General features: G+C 35.0%; 1 protein-coding gene across 2 annotated transcripts; it reads right to left on the bottom strand.

The window, feature by feature from the left end:
- Nucleotides 1-316: 316 nt before the first annotated feature.
- On the bottom strand, nucleotides 317-23,066 carry LOC110022739 (probable enoyl-CoA hydratase 2, mitochondrial). Of its 2 annotated transcripts, XM_020721814.1 has the most exons (9): nucleotides 22,791-23,066; nucleotides 22,523-22,692; nucleotides 18,130-18,204; nucleotides 6,994-7,084; nucleotides 6,831-6,882; nucleotides 2,881-2,984; nucleotides 2,532-2,608; nucleotides 1,658-1,841; nucleotides 317-406 (listed from the first exon to the last, which is right to left on the bottom strand). In XM_020721814.1, the coding sequence occupies exons 1-8, from the start codon at nucleotides 23,020-23,022 to the stop codon at nucleotides 1,662-1,664; spliced, it is 981 nt and encodes a 326-aa protein (XP_020577473.1). In that variant the 5' UTR covers nucleotides 23,023-23,066; the 3' UTR covers nucleotides 317-406; nucleotides 1,658-1,661. The 2 variants fall into 2 exon arrangements, with proteins under 2 accessions (XP_020577473.1, XP_020577474.1); XM_020721815.1 differs by lacking the exon at nucleotides 18,130-18,204.
- Nucleotides 23,067-23,602: the final 536 nt, after the last annotated feature.

Raw genomic sequence — 23,602 nt, 5'->3', positions numbered from 1 at the left:
TTTTGTGCAGGAATTTTGTAGTAATTAGTGATATAAACTAATTTAAATTTGAAGGGAAAAAAATAATCGTTATTATTCAAAACGAATTGAATGGTTATAGTTAATATTTGATAACTTCATTAACTGTCAAGATAGTCGAAGAGAAATTAATTCGTCCAAATTCTTTGATAGAAAGAATGTCTATCCAAAATCAATCAAATTACACTTAACAAACTCCATTAGTACGGCCCAAACTGGCTAATACATACATACATATACATATGTATACATACATATCATATACATACATATACATATTATATATATATATATAACTATTTATTTTTAAGAATGAGATGAGTGAATGAACTCATTTATCTGTACCTCTAATCTCCCTTGAGTCTGATCTCGTAGGGTTTACAGGGTCCTGAAAAACATGGTGTTATAAAAAACATGGGGAAATTAAAAAGTGAAGCATTGTCTTCAAATAAAGAGTAAAAAAATGGGGTTTTGACAGATTATAGATAAGAAATAGGGATAATTACATACATAGCACTCAAAATTTAGTATTTACAAAATCTAACATCTGGTGATATTTTTTATTAACCACAGATATATTTGCGAGACAATCAAATCATTGACAATTTGATAAAATTAAAAAATAAAGGTCAAAATTTTATGATGAATTTTGACTTTTCAGTGAGAATTTGGAATCTGAATTAGCAATGTTTCAGGTGCTATGCAAGTAATTGCCCCAAAGAAATAATGCACTTGATTTCATTAGGTAGCACCAGTAGCTTGTGAATCTGATCGGATAATATAACAGTACTTACATTTTGACGCAGAGAAAATGCAATTTTTTTTTAAATCTTAAAATTATAAAATTTTCTTTTAAATATACTCAACATTTAAGACCTTTAAATTTAAGATCAAAATTAAGGAAGATTTACAGAAAAACCACTCAATTCCTCTGTATTTACATATCCAACTCAGACTTCAACATAATGAAGGTAAGTCCGGTATTATTTCTAATTCAGAGCTTATTTTGTTTGATTTTAGGAAGATTTACATACATATCACTTAATTCCTCTTTATTTTCATATCTAACACCTAAAGTTCATTTTTAACATATATATATATATATGACACCTTATCTATGCATAAAAGATGTATTTAAAAGTTTAAATGGCGATTATTTTTTATTAAATATGAAAGATTTGGATGGTATAAATGTAAAAAGTAAAATTTAGGAAAACAATTTGCATTAACATGCGAGCACTATTTTGTATAAGAATGAACATAAATATCTATCCCAATATAGGCTTAGCACAATTTAAAACGACAGATTCGAAGACAAATTAACACTTCTTTTCAGAGTCATTTAAATATAAATCGTGAAAAGCAAAATTTACATACTTACCACACAATTTTTATGTATTTATATATTTCACCCCCAAAGCTTGATATTTACACTTCCACCATAAATCCATGGACGAAAAAATATTTTCACTAAAAAAGATGGTGATAATGATATTTTTGATGTGATGTTAAATATTCGAGTGGTATGCGTGTAAATATGAATGTTTAGGTGTTAGATATGTAAATAGACAAGAATTGAGTGTCCTGAATGAAAAATGTAAATCTGGAAAAAGAAGCACTTCAGGTGAAGAGTAATTACCTTATTATTTGCCAGCATATATAGGTTTTCGCTTTTCAGCAAATGCTGCTAATCCTTCAAGGCGATCCTGCGAGTAAAGAAGCTTCTCATAGCATTCTCTCTCAACTGACATTGCTGAAGATAAATCCCCCTGTAGCATTCCTTCATCAATAGCCTTTTTAGCCATCTTTATAGCCAGTGGACCCTGCACCAAACTTCTGTTTACTTACACTCAAAGAAGGAAAATTTACATAAATGCTTCACAATTCTCATATATTAACATATCTACCATGCAAAGTTTGATATTTACACTCATAACATCTTTGTTATGCATAAATAAACTGTATTTCACGTTTAAGAAGACTGATGGAGTATAGAGGTGTTTTTCTTGATGTGAAATTAAAGATTTGAGTGGTATGCATGTAAATATGACTGTTTAGGTGTTAGATATGTAAATAAACAAGATATGTAAATGCCCCAACGAAAAAAATGGTGTGGGATGGGTTTCAAAATATTTGTATTTTTTTGGAGATGAATGCGATATAAATTAAATTTGGAAAATTTACATATATAATGCACAATTCTTTTATATTTACATTTGTAAAATGGTGAGAGAAACCTATGCATAAAAATGTGTATTTACCTTTTAAAAGTAGGTGATGGTGGCATTTTTTATGTGATAATAAAGAATGCAGTGCTATGCATGCAAACATTAGAGTTTGGATGTTAGATATTTAAATACATCAGAATTGTGAGGTATGTATGTAAATGACCCATTGAATTTTGAGTGATAATTCATAACCTGCACTCATCTTAAAAGGCTATAAAATTCACCCTGATCAATTTTTTATCAAGATACCTTTTAAACAAAAATTTATGCTCTGATATAGCTGACCTTTTCATTTATGTCTCTGGCAATTTGAAGAGCCTTGGAATAGGCTTCTCCCGCTTGAACGCAGTAATTCGCAAGGCCTGCAGCAGAATAAGACGTATATGGCTAAAGAAATTGCTTGTTTTGACCGTTCAAAGAAGAGTGAAGTGCAAAAATAGTCCCTGACTACTTATATGGGGGCAATTTTAGCCCCAACGTAGTCCACATATTTTTTAAGTTAAGGCTAAAATAGTCATTCATGAGTCTAAAATAGTCTTTCATGAGGATTATTTCAGTCCATATTAGGGGGCCTATTTTAACACTTTTTTCGTTCATAAATGGAGGAAATGGTGAAATAGCTAGCAATACTAACCCATAGTCAAAGCTTCCCGTCCACCAAATCTCCGAGCAGTGTATATAAGTTCTTTCGCTAAGGATCTTCCAACAATCCTAGGAAGACGTTGGGTTCCGCCAGCTCTATGAGTGGGTGGCAGATGGAGAGGTTAGCAAAATATGCCATTAAAGGCTATACAAAATAAAATTACATGACTTGTAAAGCCATGAACATTTTTGTTAGGTTAATCAAGTTAAGATGCAACCCTAAACTCATCTTATAGACTTGCGGTAGCTAGAGACCCCGAACTCAACTCAAAATAAGCTGCCTTAAATAAAAGATCCTGACGCGGGCACTACATAGGCCAGCCAGTTCAGCCAGCTAGCAATAACTACTGCAGAATCAACTGGTCTAGTGGACCGAGTCGGAGTTCTCACAATTCTATACGAGGTAGGACTATCGCCCCTCCTATCCCCTTCCTTATGTGCTCTACTCCATATGGAAAGATTTTAATGGCTATTCTTGCACCCACACCTCCTTCCTTTTGTGTGGGAGCTTACTTCCTTATTTCTTTTCTTTTCTTCTCTAATAGGAGTATATAAATTGTCATTTTCTGATTATAGGGTTCAATTTTTGTTGTTTTTAGATTCCAGATTCATGTGTGAAGTTGCTCTCCCTATTCTAGGGCTCTATTCGAGGAGGTGGCAGTGCTCCGGCTGTATCCTACTCAGAGACGGTGCGTGTCTTCCTCAAATCCCTTCTCCAATCCTCCCGTTCCCATCTCCCTAGCCGCCAGCCACCCCCAACACATCCTCCCTGCGCACTACCGCCCACTTCCGGCCCTCCCATCCACCTACCAGCACCCTATTCTCCCTTCCCCAGCCGCCGTAGCTTTCTGTCCAGCTCTCCAGCCACCAACCTGCATTCTGTCGGCCACTCCAGGCAGCCCTCCTTGATGTCCGGGTCACCCCCACCAGCACCCAACACCTTCCCATGCTTTTCCCACCACTTTTCCTATCGCCCCACTCCTCCAAACATCAAATCAGCCACCACCCCTCCTTCTAAATCCCCTGTTCTAACCTACCCCGCTGCCTCCAACCCTTCCTCGTCCCCGTACTACTTCGCTAACGCCACCACTGTCCCGAGTCCTCTCTTCCGGCCTTAGCAGGAGCTTAGTATCTTTGTATTGTACTTTCCAGTTGTGTCGTGTTGTAGCACTATTTCTATGTTAATAAAAGTTTGCTTTTGAGTTTCTACTAAGTTCCAACTTGTTCCAATATCAGACCCTCAACTAGTCCAAGCCGTCAAATGATCCAAACTCATCCATTGAAGTTGTTCAAAGAAGAGTTCAACCTGTCCAATGAGCACACCAAAAATTAAAGTTGTGTAAGTAAGAATTTAACTCACACAATAAGGCTGAAGATTGAAGTTGCCCAAGGAAGAGTTCAATTTCTCCATTGAATTCGTCAATTTATGCCATCAAATTGAAGTTATTTAAAGAAGAGTTTAACTAGTCCATTAAACTTGTCAATTGAAGTATCCAAAAAAGAGTTCAAGTTGTCAATTAAACTTGACAATTAAAGCCTTCCAACAAAAAAGGTTTAACTCGTCCATTGAACAAATCAATTGAATTCACTAATCATCTAAAGCTACTTGTAACCCTAAATGAACTTAACAAGCCTCATACTTAAAAATCGCCATGGGTTTTCTATGCACTTTGATCGGCTAGAAGTGAAAAATACTCATTAATTTTACTACAAGTACATTGTTAAGCTTTAATATATAATTTCAATTGTACTAAAGCATATTCCTTGTGGCCCTATGCTTTGATCCAAACCTACAATTTGAGGTGCAAAAGGGTGAGCCTCAGAGCCCGTTTGGGGCCGCTTATTGGAGTGCAGTGGCGGTATGAAAACATCGTACAGGTGTTTGAAAAATACGTTCGGTGTAGATTATTGCTGCCGCTCGGACGCACTTACGAGATTTCCTTAATAGAAGGCGAAGCGAGGAAGGAGCCGCGTCCTGCATCTGCTTCCCGTGTTAGCATGAAAAATTTCTCCAGTACCCCCTCGCCCTCGCCCTCGCTGATTCCTTAGTCTCTTGGGCATGGGGTGGCCCTTTCACCAAGCGAAGAGAAAGTTTTGGTTTCCTGAATGGCGCAAACAGAATTACCTTCCTCGATGCTCGATGGTTTCTGGTTTCTGGTTTCTGGTAGGAGCGGATCGGAAGGAGAGAGACGGTAGTTCCGATAGTCACTGTAAATCGCGATCCCGTCGTTGCCTTCCCAACTCGCTCTAATGGAGACTGTATGTGAAGGTTCGTTCACGAAGGCGATTGTTTTGGGCGAAACTGGGAGGGGGAGTGACATAAGCGAGGGTTTGGGGCAAAGATGGGAAGTTTTGAGAAAATAATTTTATATATCATAATTAATTATATCATAATTTTAAAAATCTATAATTAATTATATCAAAATTTTAATTATAATTAATTTAAGAATCTATAATTAATTTGTATATCATCAATTTAATTATAATAGATAAATTCGTATGTAATTACTTAATATTTGATTAATAAATAAAAATATATCAAAATTTTAAGTTATTTAATAAATTTTTAAGAAATTCTTCATTTATGTAATTAATAATTGATTAATCAAAATTTATTAGCTAATAAGTTAATAGTTTATAAAAAAATTAAATGATTACATACAGTTCTGTTATAAACAGTTTCACCAAACAGAGACATAATGGTCATTTATCCAACAACAATTATCAATAAGCTCCCCCAAACAGCAAGCCAGCTTATTCTGATAATTTGCAGATTATCAGAATAATCTACTTATCACTTATCAGCAGATTACTTATCAGCAGATTATAAATAATCAACAGCTGCGCCAAACAGACCCTCAGAGTCAGCCACATCAATCCTGCAATTTCTTCCAATTTAGTGAAATATCTAAGTTTCACTCTCTATATTACTCCCCCCACCCCCCACACCCCCCCCCCCTCTTTTTTCTCCTTAGCTTCGTCTATTTTTGCGGAAAAATTTTGGTGCCACCTATAAAAACAATTTAGATCTAATATCACTATATTGGGATCCAACATGACAATCGATAGCAATATGGGTGTTTAACAATATATAAGAAATTATGGAATAATTTAAACAATATGCTCATACTACTTGAAAGACAGGCAACACAAAGAAGTGTTAGATACCTTGAAAGAAAAGCAGAAATATCAATAAAATAATGTAGGCAAAATTTTTTAAGCATGGCTACAGAAAATAATCAAAGCCTAAATAGTAAAACCAAAAGGAGACCAAACATCAGGATGATGATTATGTTTGCAAAAGAAATAAATGAAAGGCAACTTGCTATTCCAATGCTTTCTTCCTTGAAGGCTGCAGAAATTAGCTATCATAAATCATTCATGTTTACTTCTATAGCTTCTATGAATCTTTGCACATGATGATTTGTAATCTCTCAGGAACCTTATTTGCACAATACTAATTATTTAAATTTATGAATAAGGGTAAACCTTTATTTCATGAATAACCAAATAGAGCCATCCATCCTTAAGGAATCTACTTTATCAATAGAATCAATATAAGCCTAGAGTAGAAATAGTTATAGAGTAACTATAAAATACCTTACATAATAGAAAAATATTTTAAATATTTTATTTCATATGAAAATAGAGAAATAATGAAAATAAAATTTCATTTAAAATTCTTATTCCTAAACTATCCTCTAAGTTAATGGTTGGTGTTAACTGCAACCATGAAATTCAACGTATCAACTAATTTGGATCAATTTTTAATAGTTTGAGACTAAAATGGAGTACTTTAAAACTCAAAGACTAAATTGATCACTTGTAGATAGTCAAGAGACTATTTATGGCTTTTGTTCTATCTTAATCAATATGCTCACTTAAGCAATGAATTGAGGTTGCAAAAATGTTTTCTAATATATGGCCCAAATGGAAGCTTACCCGGGAATTATTGCAAGTCCAGTTTCCGGCATGCAAAATACAGCATCCTCCCCTGATGTGGAAATATAACCAATGTTTATTCAAGTATTGCAATTACAAGAATATGTGAATTCTGGCCCCAGAAAATAAAATTATATGTGAAATTGGATAAAAGTAATTGTACCGCATATTCGAAGATCACACGAAAGAGCCATTTCTAGCCCACCACCCAATGCTGCTCCTTCAATAACAGCAATAGTAGGAACAGATAGAGCCTGCGAACAATAAAGCATTTCAGTTCAACATATTGCAAAAATTAAGAGTATCCCAATCAAAATTATTTGAAGGTGGGCCCTTAAAAACAGGGAGCCATTAGATGGACAAGAGCACATAACAATACGTAAGAATGGAATATGGCATTGATTGTGATGCTCATTTTTTTCTGATGTCTGTCTTTTAGGAACGTCGTTTGGGGAGGATGATTGGAACTGCTAAACGGGTTAGCGGGCTCACTTCTTCCAAGAGAAAAACACAAAGAACAAGGACACTCCAACTAGTAATTGCAGCTTATCTTAGTTCACTGAATGTCCTATTATGTTGTTACACTGTCATTTGAGTCATCCTAATTTCCAATATCTAAAACAATTGTATATGGTGATTTTTAACGATGAAAATCCTTCTAATTTCAAATGTGAAACCTGTCAGTTAGCTAAAACATCGTGTTCCTTATCCACCCCACAATTACACACTTTTCACTCCTTTCTCTATTATTCACAATCACTTATGGGGATCCTCTCACACTCCAAACTACACCAATAAATGGTGGTTCCTTACTTTAATTGATGACCACAATCGGGTGACATTGGTCTATATTTTAAAAGATAAATCAGAAGAAGTTGTCACTTTCAAAACTTTCATACCTTCATTTTGACCCAATTCAAAATTTCTATTCAAGTCCTTCAGATCGTTAATCGTCGTGAATTTTTTAACAATATATTAAGAGAATTTTTTTATAAGGCATCCTCCATCATAGCTCATATATAAGGCTGCAAACAAGCCGAGCTTAAGCGAGCTCAGACCTGGCTTGTGTTTAGCTCGTTCGAAATTGCTCTAGTTCGAAATCGGCTCGTATTTGAAATTGGCTCGTGAATAGTGTGTTCGTATTCAGCTCGTTTTAAATATTTTTGTCCATGTTCGGCTCCTGTTCGGCTCGAAATTGACTCGTTAAAATTAATTCAAAAAAAATAGATGTTGAGTGTTGGATTCGATCCGGACCAAATCTATGTAAAAGAAGACACGTAATCACATTACCACACGAGCTGTTATGATTTAACTTAGATATAAATATATATAATAATATATTATATAAATAATTATATGATTTTTTGACTTCGAGCTAAATGAGCCGAACACGAGTGAACAAAGCGTTGTTTGTGTTCGGTTCGCTTATACTTCGAGCTTAAAAAAATTGTTCGTGTTCGACTCGTTTACTTAACGAACTAATCGAACATGAGTTGTTCGCGAAACAACGAGCATTTTTTACATTCATATACCGACACGCAACAAAATGGGGTGGCCGAGAGAAAAAACCGATATCTCCCTGACGTTACTAGCTCAATTATGTTTCACTCTAATGTTCTAAAACGTTTCTAGAATGATGTCATTTTTACCGCCACTTATCTCATCAATAAAGTTCCCCCAAAATTTCACAACTTCTGTACACCTTTATCCATCTCGAGATCGTATTTTCCTAACAATCGGGTGTTCTCCACTTTAGATCCCAAAGTTTTTGGGCGCACATCCTTTGTTCAGAGCACAGTCCCAAATCGGATTAAACTTGATCCTAGGTCCATAAATTGTCTTTCTCGAATACTCTGTCACTAAAAAAGAGTATCAGTGTCTTAACCCTACCACAAATAAGATCTATGTGAGTGCTGATGTATTTTTTTTAGTGTTCCATACTTCCTGAACTTGGCCTCCAATGAGGAGCTAGAATCCTTGCACATTGTTCCTTATCCAACTCCTATGGATATTCCCCTCACGTCAACTAACATCGAGGAACCCTTTGTCCCTTTGGCTTCACCCAATTCTCCTGCCACCAAGGAGTCCTTTATCCCTTTTGTTCCACCAGCACATCCTCCCACTTGTTGTTTCTACACTCGGCACACTCGTTCTACTACATCTACTCTAGAGCTCACTAACCGCTATTGAGGTTGCTCCTGATTATCACCAACCTATAGAGCATTTTCTACGACCCTGATTAATCACAGCTTCCATTTACTATTGAGGTTGCCTTAGCAAACCCAACCTGGAAAGCTCCCGTCGTGGAGTAGATGAACGCCCTTCAGCGGAATCATACTTCGGACATTGTTGATCTTCCTCCGGGCAAGAAAGCAATGGAAGGCTGATGGATTTTTAGCATCAATTTTAATTCTGATGGATCTTTTGAACGTAACAAGACACGGTTAGTCGTCAAAGGGTACTCACAGACCTACGGAGTTGACTATGAGGAGACATTTGCTCCAGTTGCTAAATTAAACACCATTCAAGTCCTCTTATCCCTTGCAATGAATCTGGATTGACCCTTATTCCAGCTTGATGTCAAGAATGTGTTCTTGAACGGCATTCTTACAAAGCGATCTTACAGAGGAGGTATACATGGCTCTTCCTCCAGGATTTGACTCCACTGCCTCCCAGGGGCAAGTATGTAGATTGTGAAAATCTCTTTATCAATTGAAGCAATCACCAAGGGCATGGTTTGGGAAATTCACAAAGAATATGGTAAGTCATGAATTCACTCAGGCTCAATCGGACCACTCTTCTTTCGACATTCCTCCAGTGGCCAAGTAGCTATCCTTATTGTCTATGTAGACGATATTGTTCTCACAGGTAATGATCTACCAGCATTAGAGTCTTTGAAAGACATTCTTGTTGCTTCCTTTGAAATGAAGGATTTGGGATATCTCCGGTACTTCTTAGGCATGTAAATTGTTTGGTCATCTCAGACTATATGCCTGCCTCAACGAAAATATATGATTGAACTTTTGACAGAAAATAATCTTCTTCTATGCAAACCAATTGCTGTCCCGATGGATCCCAATGAAAAACTTTTGGATGTTCCCAATGCAGTTCCTGTAAACAAGACTCACTACCAACGTCTTGTGGGGAAACTCAACTATCTTAACCATACACGCCCCGACATATGCCACGCAATTAGGATAGTCAGTCGATTAATGCATGATCCCTATGAGCACCACCTCCAAGCTATCCACCAGATTCTCCACTATTCAAAAGGCACACCGGGCTCATGTTTAATTTTTTTCCTTTCACACTTCCTGTTCTATTGTCGTTTACAAAGACGCAGATTTGGCTAGATCCGTTCATGATCGATGATCTACCTCAGGGTACTGCTCATTTGTGTGGGAAAATTTGGTCACGTGGAAAAACAAGAAGCAATCTGTACTTGCTTAGAGCAGTACGAAAGCAGAATTTCGGTCCATGTCCATGAGAATTTGTGAAGCTCTCTGGTTACGCATGCTCCACGAATGATGTATGACAGTTTTCGCTCCTCTACAGTTGTTCTGTGATAACAAGACTGTCATTAGCATTGCTCACAACCTGGTCCGGTATGATCGAACCAAGCATGTTGAGATTGACCGTCACTTAATTAAGGAAAAAGTCGAGTCCTAGGAAATTTGTGTGCCGTTTGTGTTATCTAGTGGTCAACTAATAGATATTCTCACAAAAAACCTTCCATGACCACTGTTCAATGATTTTAAATCCAAGTTGAATATGACTGATATATATACTTAAATTGAGGGGGAGTATTAGTATATTAGAAGATTAATATGCAGATTTCTTGTTTTGATTTACTTTTTATTTACTTTCATTTTTCCCTTTATTATGTTTTTATTTGTTTCCTTACTAGTAGAACCTGTAATGAGTATTTATACCCCTCTCTGCATAAAAAAGAATTACCTTGGGTTATATTCTAACATCCCAAATCTTAGGTTTTTCATTCATAAAAAAGTTATTCAGTTATGCTCCAAATTACTTTACCCTAGGAATCATTGTAGTACATGCGTCGTCATTACAAAAAAAAATTTAAAATATTGGCAGATTTGCAATGGAATTTTTGTTGATAAATGCTCACACCAATAACCTTCCTTTCCAATGGGGTTCCCACCCCCACTCCCTGCCCCTCCCCCAAGTTCCTCTCTTGTGCCTATTCTCCATTGCAATACCTCCTCTTCTCCATTGAGCTGTTGTCGCCTGTTCTCCCATCCGCCATCGCTAGCTCTTCTCCCTCACACCACCGCATATTCTCCCTAGCCACTTGTCTCTCTCTTAAAAAATATGGTGAATATTTCCATTTCTATCATTTTTCTTATATTTATTTAGATAATTTGCAATTTTTTTTTTCTTATGGTGTAGATTCAATTGAGATAACTTAGGTAAGTTATACTTTTGGAAGAAATTTCAATTCTCCTTGTGACTTAAACATCCATTATTAAACATTAGATAAATATGAGTTAACCTTTTAAATAAAATGTTATTTTCATTTACTAAAAATTAAAAAAATTCTAAACAAATAAAAGAAGCCTTTTTCAAATATGGTTTTCTTATTAATGTAAATCTGGCTAAAATTTTCTTTTAAAGTAATCACATTAAAATATGTAGAATCAATGTTGTGTGGCTCCTTAGAATTCTTTTACATGAATCGTCTTAATCTACATCTGCAGAAATAGATCCATTGAGATTCATCTTATCAAGCGTATGCTACATGTAATTTTTTGCATGTACAACTTTATTCATTTAAAACTTTGCATTGATTGAATGAATTTAGCTGGTCAGATTTATAAAATGTATGTCGTTATGTTGGGCGGTGTTCACTATCTTAACCATACACGCCCCGACATATGCCACGCAATTAGGATAGTCAGTCGATTAATGCATGATCCCTATGAGCACCACCTCCAAGCTATCCACCAGATTCTCCACTATTCAAAAGGCACACCGGGCTCATGTTTAATTTTTTTCCTTTCACACTTCCTGTTCTATTGTCGTTTACAAAGACGCAGATTTGGCTAGATCCGTTCATGATCGATGATCTACCTCAGGGTACTGCTCATTTGTGTGGGAAAATTTGGTCACGTGGAAAAACAAGAAGCAATCTGTACTTGCTTAGAGCAGTACGAAAGCAGAATTTCGGTCCATGTCCATGAGAATTTGTGAAGCTCTCTGGTTACGCATGCTCCACGAATGATGTATGACAGTTTTCGCTCCTCTACAGTTGTTCTGTGATAACAAGACTGTCATTAGCATTGCTCACAACCTGGTCCGGTATGATCGAACCAAGCATGTTGAGATTGACCGTCACTTAATTAAGGAAAAAGTCGAGTCCTAGGAAATTTGTGTGCCGTTTGTGTTATCTAGTGGTCAACTAATAGATATTCTCACAAAAAACCTTCCATGACCACTGTTCAATGATTTTAAATCCAAGTTGAATATGACTGATATATATACTTAAATTGAGGGGGAGTATTAGTATATTAGAAGATTAATATGCAGATTTCTTGTTTTGATTTACTTTTTATTTACTTTCATTTTTCCCTTTATTATGTTTTTATTTGTTTCCTTACTAGTAGAACCTGTAATGAGTATTTATACCCCTCTCTGCATAAAAAAGAATTACCTTGGGTTATATTCTAACATCCCAAATCTTAGGTTTTTCATTCATAAAAAAGTTATTCAGTTATGCTCCAAATTACTTTACCCTAGGAATCATTGTAGTACATGCGTCGTCATTACAAAAAAAAATTTAAAATATTGGCAGATTTGCAATGGAATTTTTGTTGATAAATGCTCACACCAATAACCTTCCTTTCCAATGGGGTTCCCACCCCCACTCCCTGCCCCTCCCCCAAGTTCCTCTCTTGTGCCTATTCTCCATTGCAATACCTCCTCTTCTCCATTGAACTGTTGTCGCCTGTTCTCCCATCCGCCATCGCTAGCTCTTCTCCCTCACACCAAGGGCATGGTTTGGGAAATTCACAAAGATGATGGTAAGTCATGAATTCACTCAGGCTCAATCGGACCACTCTTCTTTCAACATTCCTCCAGTGGCCAAGTAGCTATCCTTATTGTCTATGTAGACGATATATTTCTCACAGGTAATGATCTACCGGCATTAGAGTCTTTGAAAGACATTCTTGTTGCTTCCTTTGAAATGAAGGATTTGGGATATCTCCGGTACTTCTTAGGCATGTAAATTGTTTGGTCATCTCAGACTATATGCCTGCCTCAACGAAAATATATGATTGAACTTTTGACAGAAAATAATCTTCTTCTATGCAAACCAATTGCTGTCCCGATGGATCCCAATGAAAAACTTTTGGATGTTCCCAATGCAGTTCCTGTAAACAAGACTCACTACCAACGTCTTGTGGGGAAACTCAACTATCTTAACCATACACGCCCCGACATATGCCACGCAATTAGGATAGTCAGTCGATTAATGCATGATCCCTATGAGCACCACCTCCAAGCTATCCACCAGATTCTCCACTATTCAAAAGGCACACCGGGCTCATGTTTAATTTTTTTCCTTTCACACTTCCTGTTCTATTGTCGTTTACAAAGACGCAAATTTGGCTAGATTCGTTCATGATCGATGATCTACCTCAGGGTACTGCTCATTTGTGTGGGAAAATTTGGTCACGTGGAAAAACAAGAAGCAATCTGTACTTGCTTAGAGCAGTACGAAAACAGAATTTCGGTCTATGTCCATGAGAATTTGTGAAGCTCTCTGGTTACGCATGCTCCACGAATGATGTATGACAGTTTTCGCTCCTCTACAGTTGTTCTGTGATAACAAGACTGTCATTAGCATTGCTCACAACCTGGTCCGGTATGATCGAACCAAGCATGTTGAGATTGACCGTCACTTAATTAAGAAAAAAGTCGAGTCCTAGGAAATTTGTGTGCCGTTTGTGTTATCTAGTGGTCAACCAATAGATATTCTCACAAAAAACCTTCCATGACCACTGTTCAATGATTTTAAATCCAAGTTGAATATGACTGATATATATACTTAAATTGAGGGGGAGTATTAGTATATTAGAAGATTAATATGCAGATTTCTTGTTTTGATTTACTTTTTATTTACTTTCATTTTTCCCTTTATTATGTTTTTATTTGTTTCCTTACTAGTAGAACCTGTAATGAGTATTTATACCCCTCTTTGCATAAAAAAGAATTACCTTGGGTTCTATTCTAACATCCCAAATCTTAGGTTTTTCATTCATAAAAAAGTTATTCAGTTATGCTCCAAATTACTTTACCCTAGGAATCATTGTAGTACATGCGTCGTCATTACAAAAAAAAATTTAAAATATTGGCAGATTTGCAATGGAATTTTTGTTGATAAATGCTCACACCAATAACCTTCCTTTCCAATGGGGTTCCCACCCCCACTCCCTGCCCCTCCCCCAAGTTCCTCTCTTGTGCCTATTCTCCATTGCAATACCTCCTCTTCTCCATTGAACTGTTGTCGCCTGTTCTCCCATCCGCCATCGCTAGCTCTTCTCCCTCACACCACCGCATATTCTCCCTAGCCACTTGTCTCTCTCTTAAAAAATATGGTGAATATTTCCATTTCTATCATTTTTCTTATATTTATTTAGATAATTTGCAATTTTTTTTTTCTTATGGTGTAGATTCAATTGAGATAACTTAGGTAAGTTATACTTTTGGAAGAAATTTCAATTCTCCTTGTGACTTAAACATCCATTATTAAACATTAGATAAATATGAGTTAACCTTTTAAATAAAATGTTATTTTCATTTACTAAAAATTAAAAAAATTCTAAACAAATAAAAGAAGCCTTTTTCAAATATGGTTTTCTTATTAATGTAAATCTGGCTAAAATTTTCTTTTAAAGTAATCACATTAAAATATGTAGAATCAATGTTGTGTGGCTCCTTAGAATTCTTTTACATGAATCGTCTTAATCTACATCTGCAGAAATAGATCCATTGAGATTCATCTTATCAAGCGTATGCTACATGTAATTTTTTGCATGTACAACTTTATTCATTTAAAACTTTGCATTGATTGAATGAATTTAGCTGGTCAGATTTATAAAATGTATGTCGTTATGTTGGGCGGTGTTCTACTTGACAAACTTACAAAAGAAATAGTCAAAACACAGGCCTTTATACACCACTAACTATTCCATTAACCATTTGGGAAAATTTGAGTTTGGGCTTCAAGTTGGGACTTCCCAAAACCAAAAGGGTATATGATTCTGTAATGGACGTAGTATATCATGTTTCAAAGATGCTGCATTTTGTAGCTTGAAAAAAAATATTTGATGCTTTTAATGTAGCCCAAATATTCTTTAGAGATATTGTCCATTTACACGGGACTCCTCAGAGCCTCACTTCCGATCGAGATGTTAAGTCCATCGGCTGTTTCTGGAGAGAGTTATGAAGAGATTACACATGAACTCCGTATCAGTTCCATCTATCACCCTAAGACCGACTGGAGGTCATAAATCGTACATTACAAGTATGATTCGGTGCTTGGTGGGAGAACAACCAAAACAATGGGATGAAGTGCTTAGCCAAGCTGAATTTGCTTATAATTCTATGGTTAATCGATCAACCGATAAGCCGCTATTCAATTTCATTTATACTAAAGCCCCTAATCATACAGTGGATGTATATGTTATTCCAAAACCACACAGCAAACCTGCAGGGAATGTAGATACTGAATTAATTCCATACATTAAAATGTGAAGAATAAGCTTTCAAGTAGTTCTAATTCCTATAAACAATAGGCTGGCCAGAAACGAAGATTCAAAACATTCAAAGAAAGTGATTTGTTTATGGAATTGAACAAGAAAAATTCCATAATCTAGTCCACTTGGACTTCTCAAGTTGAATAGGCTTGGGATTTGATAGTCTTTGCCATCGAGCTAGCAAATGAGTGCTTCTTCAGTCAGGCCATTTTTATGGTTTATTGAGTGAAGAAAGCTATCAGCGACTCGGCCATATTTGAGCTAGTTGAGCCCGACCTTTTTGACCCGTTTGAGTCCTAGACTTGGACTATAATGAACTTGTGCTTCTTCAACTTATAAAATTTCAGTTTATAGACTTGTGGATTTTCTTTATCTATTAACTTTTCGAAAAAGTCTTCTCAATTTAGAAGACTTGACTTATCAAATTGGATGAGCTTGTGAACTAGACAATTCCTCTCATCAGACTAACAAGGTAGGAGCTTTCCTACTGCGGCCGTTTCTATGGGTTGTTAAGTTAAACTTTCTCCTTCATTACGGTCATTTTTATGGCTTGTTGAGTGAAACGAGTTGTCAGTGACTTAACCATATTTGGGCTTGTTGAGTCCGACATTTTTGACCCGACATGAACTATGATAGAACTTGCATCCTTCCAACCTGAATCAACGAGGCTTGCAAATCTTGAAGTCTTTTTAGTTGAACTTTAAGGATTTTGACCAAAAGAGATCTTTGTCCTTTAAATTTCATTTCACATCTATTTTCACCTAGTGCCGATTTCTAATAAATATTTGGGGATCTCGGCATTTAAACTCGATGTCAACCCTAATATTTTAGCTTTGAAATTGAGAATTTTGGTATCATATTTAGGGTTGTAAATCTAATTAATAATATTAATTATTTTGTAATTTTTTAACGCAACACCCAGTAGGGCTGTAAATTAACTAATGCATTTGATGAACAGCTTGAACACGACTCAATTAATAATCCATCATTTGTGTTCCAAATTAATAAATTAACAAGTTTGAGCATTTTTTTTTTATTTTAACTAAAAGGTTAATTAAACCAAACTTGAACAAAGTTGAACTCATTTGTTATTATTCATGAAAAAGCTCATTTTTCGTTTAACAAGTTATATGTTAAATGTTCTATATTTATATAATATATTAGTTAGGGAAATATTGATTAACTAGAACTTATTTAATTATATATTTATTAATAATATATTATAATTTAATAACAATATGTAAATAAATTTAATACAATTTATTCTTATTTTTATTTTAATGAACTAGTTTGTTAGTATTTATTTATGCTAATTGATTGCAATAAAGCTATCTTAGAACTCATATATTATTTTATTTAATTATTACAAAATAATTAGATGCTAATTTAAAATTTATTCAATTGTTTATTTATCTAAATTTGTAAAATCATTCGTTAATAACCTGATTAAAAATCAATCAAATTTTTAACTTATTTATTAGTTTATAAGTGAGATCAAGCACAAATTAAATTTTTATTTCATATGAAAATTTTAATACTCATTTGAATTTTTAGCTTGGTCAATTAAAGCAAACAAACCAAGTACAAATCAAGTATGATCATTAAAAAATTTAAGCAAGCCAAATATGAACATATATATGAAAGCTTAGCTCAAATTTAAATTGAATATGAACAGCTTATGATTCGACCAAGTCAAGTTCAATCTGTAGCATATCTGACTCGATTCGACTTGATTCGATTACAACCATAGTTCCCAGTGGGCATTTACTCAAAAACTGAAACCAAGCAAGCTGAGGCTATTTCCATTACTAAGAAAATTAACGACACACTTAAGTTATTGCTCTTCGACCAAAATCCAATATCTCTTCAACTTTTAATATATCATACATCAATGAATTTAACCGACTAGATAGAGGATCAATTCAAGAACTCCATATGAGTTCCTTAGAAGTGGAGGATAATATGGTGTAGTCACCCGTGTCGGGTCAGGTTCATTGCGGCGGATCAATCATTGAGCCTAGTCTTTGAGCTTTATATCGTTTTCCTAGCTTAACACAAATTATTTGTTTAGTGTCTTTTACCACTTCTTATTGAGTTTAATTCTCATACTTGAATTAGCTAAATAGGATCAGTTGTAAGGAGGAGAGTATCTTTGGAATACAGAAAATTGTAACCGTATTATTTCCTTTCGTCTCTATGTGTTTTTTGTTTGATGTCTTCACTACATGTGATAAACCACGGGCAACAAAATGAAAGCTAATAATGCCCTCAGAAAGTAGGCCCTCGTACACTCCAGCATGAAAACATAACAGTAGAACTTGCTCATAAATCTGATCAATGACCATAGAAACTAATTTGAACCACAAACAAGTTGTTAAGTTTTTCAGCAGGTCAACAAGAAGTCGAGCAAATTGTGAGCAGTCCACTTGAACGAATAAAATTATAAATAGCACAGACCAAAAAACGGAAGAAATAAATCTATAGCTAGCGTGAGGCATATAGAGTGAGCATAAAACCTCTAGAGAAGAGAACGTTGAACGCAGAGAGTTAACAAAATGCTCAACTTCTGAAGTATTCATCAGTCTGCGCTCCTGTCATCAAAACTTAAGCCATGAAATTATCAGCCAGCTGGAGTGTTGAGGTTTCCAATTAGTTAAAACAAGCTAAGACATCACCAAAAAAGCTCGACAATATGGTTTAGAGCTCAAATTGTTCTAATTTAGGTGAAATAAATGATAATATTGCAAAATGAAATGGTAAGAACTCAATTACTAAAAGGATTCAGTCTTTGATAATTCATTCTACAAGTTATTTTGTTCATAACTTTGCCCAAACGTTACAAAATTCCTAGGACATTAAAAAATTTAAATCATAGATAGAATAGTTTCTCGCGTTGTCATCATAAATGAGGTAAAAGCTGTTACTGCTGTTATCCAAGTTAAAATAAGAAAGAAGCCATCGTACAACTGAAACTCAAAATAATTATCCACTATCAGAGCAAGGAACAGAAAGAATTATAAATTTATTCAACAAAATGAATCAAGAAATGGCATAAGCAAAATCATTCTAATCTCACCTATAGTTTACTAAGTAAGTGACTAGACACTGCCTATTTTCTAAGAGTGAACAGAAATAAGGTAGCACCATAAATGTCCATTTTTATGATTCCACTTCAGCATAAGGAGTACTACTAGCAAAGAAATTCAATTTCCTGGGAATCAGATTCCCATGCATTGCACTGCACAATGAAGGCATCCAAGATGACAGAAAGCTATTTCAATTTGGTAGACTCGGCACAGAAGAATTCTATGTGCAAGCATGCCAACAATAATGTAGATCTCTCCCCATTCAATTAAGTATTTAAAAAATACCTAAAAGAAATAGTCCGCTTAACTTCTTGGGCGCACAAACGTTAATTTCTAAGTGTTCCTTTCTCCTTTTCACTCTGCCTTTTTATAATATTATGGCTAATATCTCGCAAGAGGACAGGAACACGAGTCAACACCATTGTGATCATGAATGCTCTATCCTGCACCGCATTTTCAAAAATTTATTGAGTTACAACAAGCCCAATAATCTTTACACAAATAGGGCCAATATGTTTTAAGACAATCATCTAGAAGTGGTTAAATTTGTGCTTCAAAGTGCTTGATCGGATCGTGCTTCAATGGTGTTTGTTTCTTGTTTTGCAATAAGAGCCCTTCTGCAAACTTGGTTTGAGTTATGGCTAAGATCTCGCAAGAGGACAGGAACACGAGTCAACACAATTGTGATCATGAATGCTCTATCCTGCACCGCATTTTCAAAAATTTACTGAGTTACAACAAGCCCAATAATCTTTACACAAATAGGGCCAATATGTTTTAAGACAATCATCTAGAAGTGGTTAAATTTGTGCTTCAAAGTGCTTGATCGGATCGTGTTTCAATGGTGTTTGTTTCTTGTTTTGCAATAAGAGCCCTTCTGCAAACTTGGTTTGAGTGTTTGTTTGGATTGTCTTTAGTTTCATTTTTACCTTCATCCCATAATTATATATTATTCAATTTTTGTTGTAAAAAAACTAATATAGTAACCAAACTTATCTTTTATATATGTTATTTTATTATTACTCTACGCAAAATATCAATAATGAAGGCATTGGATATTGGAGTCCTCTTATGAGCCTAATGGTTTTCATGTGCATATTTTGAAGTGGTTAGAATTTAGAGTTTCAGAAGTGAGTTTCGACGAGATGATTCATAGGTGTTCATTTAATTCACAATAGCTAGCTTCTAATGAAACTAATTCTAGAATTGGTTTGACCTGCTAATTAATCATTACATAATACTATTTTATTAACATTGTCAGTATAATTCTAATCCATTCTTCTGGTAATGCTATGCTGTTGCTGCTACCACGACTACGACGACGACTGCTATCACCACCCCCATCACCACGACCACTACTACGACTACGACTACTACTATTACTGTTACCGCTACTGGTACTCCTATTGTTGTTGCTACTATGTTACTACTACTACCACTATTACTACGATTGTTACTCCTACTACTACGATTACGAATGCTACCATAGCCACAATTGTTACCACTATTGCCACTACTATTAATATTGTTACTGCTACTACTACTACGATGACGACTGCTACTACGACTACCACCACTACAACTATTGCTACTATGACTACCACTATTACTGCTATTACTACTGCTGCTACTACGACTACCACCACTACTGCTGCTACTACGACTACCACTACTACTGCTGCTCCCACTACTATGACTATTACTACTGCTACCATTACTATGACCACTACTACTACAACTACAACTGCTACTATGACTACCACTATTACTACCACCATTACTGCTAGTACTTCTAATACTCTTACTATTATTATTGTCGCTAATACTACTATTGTTGCTATTATGACGACACTACTATTACAATTATGGCTATTGCTACTATGACAATTATTATTATTATTATTAACTAACTTCCAAGTCCTCATAAGTGAAATTCACTCATATCTTCTTGTGAAGTTGATTTTAAAAATTGTGAATCACTTTTAACCACTTTCAGCCAAACAATCCTTAATTTTGGAACTACATATTTCCCGAAGTGAAGCTAACTTCTCCCTTTAATGAAATTGAGTTTCATAAAGGGCTAATTTATTCAGTATAAGCATTTTGAAATGAATAAGATCACTTAAGAAGTGAGTCTTGCTGAAATTACATGAAACTAAAATTTAACTCCTGATAATAATTTATAAAGGGTTGAGAGGTGAGTTTTAACCTTGAGTAATATGAAGACGACTTAAATTTTATTTTATTCAATTTAATAAAAATAATAATAATAATTAATTGACATGATGATAGTTAGAAAATTACTTTTACTAATGATAATAAAGTAATGATACATTAAAGTGAGCGAGTAAAAATAAAACTTATTCCATTCCAAACAAACACAAAAAAATTGAGTTCACAAGAAGTAAGTTATTGCAAAATAAATAGATATATATCATTGGATTTGACTTTGATGCGACATACTTCCAAAAATGAAATAAAAACACTTGCAGTGAAGCATGCCGACCTAAATAGGAACTCGTTGATGTCCATTTTCTACCAAATAAATGTTGAAACACAAATCCAAAGTTAGTTCCAAGCACTCTGAATACTTATTTTGGCCTTAATGCCAATGCTCTTACCTTTTTTTATTAAAAAACTATAGCAATGCATCCGCTTCCCTTAAAAATACCTAAATGACAAAACTTCGCCAAAAAAAAATGTCCAAAAGAAGTTCCAAGAAAGCCCAAATGTTTCATGTTTAAACAAGTAGACAAAAGCATAAGTTATTGCTTTCCATGACAAAAAGTTAATAAAATTTTCACTATTACCCATTTTATCTCTTCAACACCAATATATACTTTCATATCATTATATATTTATCCCTTCATCTCATAAAATTGTTGTGTATAATTTAACAAAATAATTAAACATTTTACATCATAGAGGCAAATGTCTAACACCAGGTGCTTTACATCAAGGAGCTTGCAAAGAGAGTACTTTAGTCCCCTTTGATACACACTCCCTAAGAGTTGGCATCGAAGTTGAAGGCTAGTCAGATCGAGTAATTTATGCATTTTATAACATCCATGAGTTTATGGTGTTGTCTACCATGATTGAGAAAGATTTAAGGATGAGTGAATCCCATAAGAGCTCTACGTGATTAAACGGATTCTTAGATCACAATGTTTGATGACGTTCAAAAGCTTTTATTGATGAGAGATTGTAGATGTGGACAAATATCAGGCTAATTCAAGGTTGATAAAGCATGTGAGAGCATTGGTTATTTAAGTTTAATCTCACATTGAATAAATAACAAATTTATTGGTATAGAGAAATATTAAGTGGTTTATCATCTCTTATGTCCTTAAGATTTTGAATTCACTATTAGTGTGCTATGCTCAACTTTGACTCCTCTTTGGTGCACTCACTCTAAGAAACGCCAGCATCATTTTCTTTTCCTAGAACATAAGCGACGAATCTCATAACTAAAGATGTAGCTAAGCAATACTATGAGATTACTCTAATCATTGAATAGATCAATTGAGAAACGGACATTGGAAAATCAAGAACCCCGGACAAGTTCTTACCACTGGGATCTTCATATGAAAAATTTCTTCCAATCTACGAATAAAGCTTCTTGCACCCCATCTCCCTCACAAAACGATACAAGAGTGACCTAAATACCCTCCAAACCAAAGTTTTCCAAGTATATCCTAACAGCAATCAATTGGATCAAGGCCTCAATAGTTGAATTCGTTCCACTCAATCATACTAACCATAACGAAAGCTATTCCGTAGCATCAAACAATAAAAAATCACCTACACAGGCGAATCCTAATACCTTGAGATCAGCACCAGCGCAGAACACCCTAGGAATAGAGCTGCTGACAAGAACGACCTTAGCCGACGAGTCTCTATCAATCTCCACTATCGCGTTCTGCAATCCCTTCAGCATCTCCTTACTGATCGCGTTCTTGGCCTCGGCTCTCTCCAACTTCAAATCCACAATCCCTACGAATCAGTCCTCCATGAGCTGATGTTATATCACTCAACCCAACCCGAAAAAAAAAATGACAAAAACACCCGTATCATGATCGCTAAACTTTTACCTGAATCGGAACTGGAGAGCTTCTCTATTCTCACCAGACTGGGGGCTGTTTGAACAATTAGAGTTCTGCAGAAGAAGAGACGGAAATGGCACGGCATAGCCATGGCCTCGGGAGCCGAGGTATGGGGGGGACATCTCCAATGGCGGCTACTGTGAAGATAACGAACAGTATAAGCAACAGGGCAGCTGTTGGTGACAGTACAGCGGGACAATATGGATCGTAGTCGAAGCATTGTGAGCGCGCAGAGCGGCCAGAGCGGCTGGAGGGATATTGAGGGCAACACTCCTTTGAATGGAATTATTTTCTGGGGGCTTTATATAGAAGACACAAACTGATAAATTCTATTTGGGATTAATTTTTATTTTTATTTTGTTTTTATTTTAAATATATATTTATTTAGTATTTTATTTTTTATTTTAATTTATAAAAAAAAGTTAACATATTTTTAAATACTTAAAATTATTTTCAAGTGTTTTAAAAAATGATCATTTTTTTTTGTTTTAACATATTTTATTTAAAATTAAAATATAAACAAAATAAACTAAAAACTATAAATAAAAAAAAACTAGGAATTTGATTCCAAAAAGTAATTTTCTTTTTATTATCTTAATATTTATTTTTTAAATGTTATATTATTTAACACCTTGTGAACCTTGCTAATGAATTTCATCTCAACAAAAATGGCATAGTAGAATTAGACTTTTGTAATAGGATGGCTGAGATTAAAAAAGAAAAGGCAAACTAGAATAAGGAACCAACTAATTAGAATTAAAAAGATATTGATTATGATAAAGAAGTGGCATACTATAATT

This window comes from Phalaenopsis equestris, unplaced genomic scaffold, assembly GCF_001263595.1.
Source record: "Phalaenopsis equestris unplaced genomic scaffold, ASM126359v1 Scaffold000202, whole genome shotgun sequence".
NCBI classification, from domain to species: Eukaryota; Viridiplantae; Streptophyta; class Magnoliopsida; order Asparagales; family Orchidaceae; genus Phalaenopsis; species Phalaenopsis equestris.
The sequence above is the reverse complement of the archived record's forward strand: the minus strand, read 5'-3'. Positions and strand labels throughout refer to the sequence as shown.

Coding starts and splice junctions, on each gene's coding strand:
- LOC110022739 (XM_020721814.1), bottom strand. CDS start 23,022: ATGCTTCGACTACGATCCATATTGTCCCGCTGTACTGTCACCAACAGC. Junction 22,693..22,790: donor GCTCTCCAGTTCCGATTCAG/GTAAAAGTTTAG, acceptor ACTGATTCGTAG/GGATTGTGGATTTGAAGTTG. Junction 18,205..22,522: donor GCGCTGGTGCTGATCTCAAG/GTATTAGGATTC, acceptor TTTTGATGACAG/GAGCGCAGACTGATGAATAC.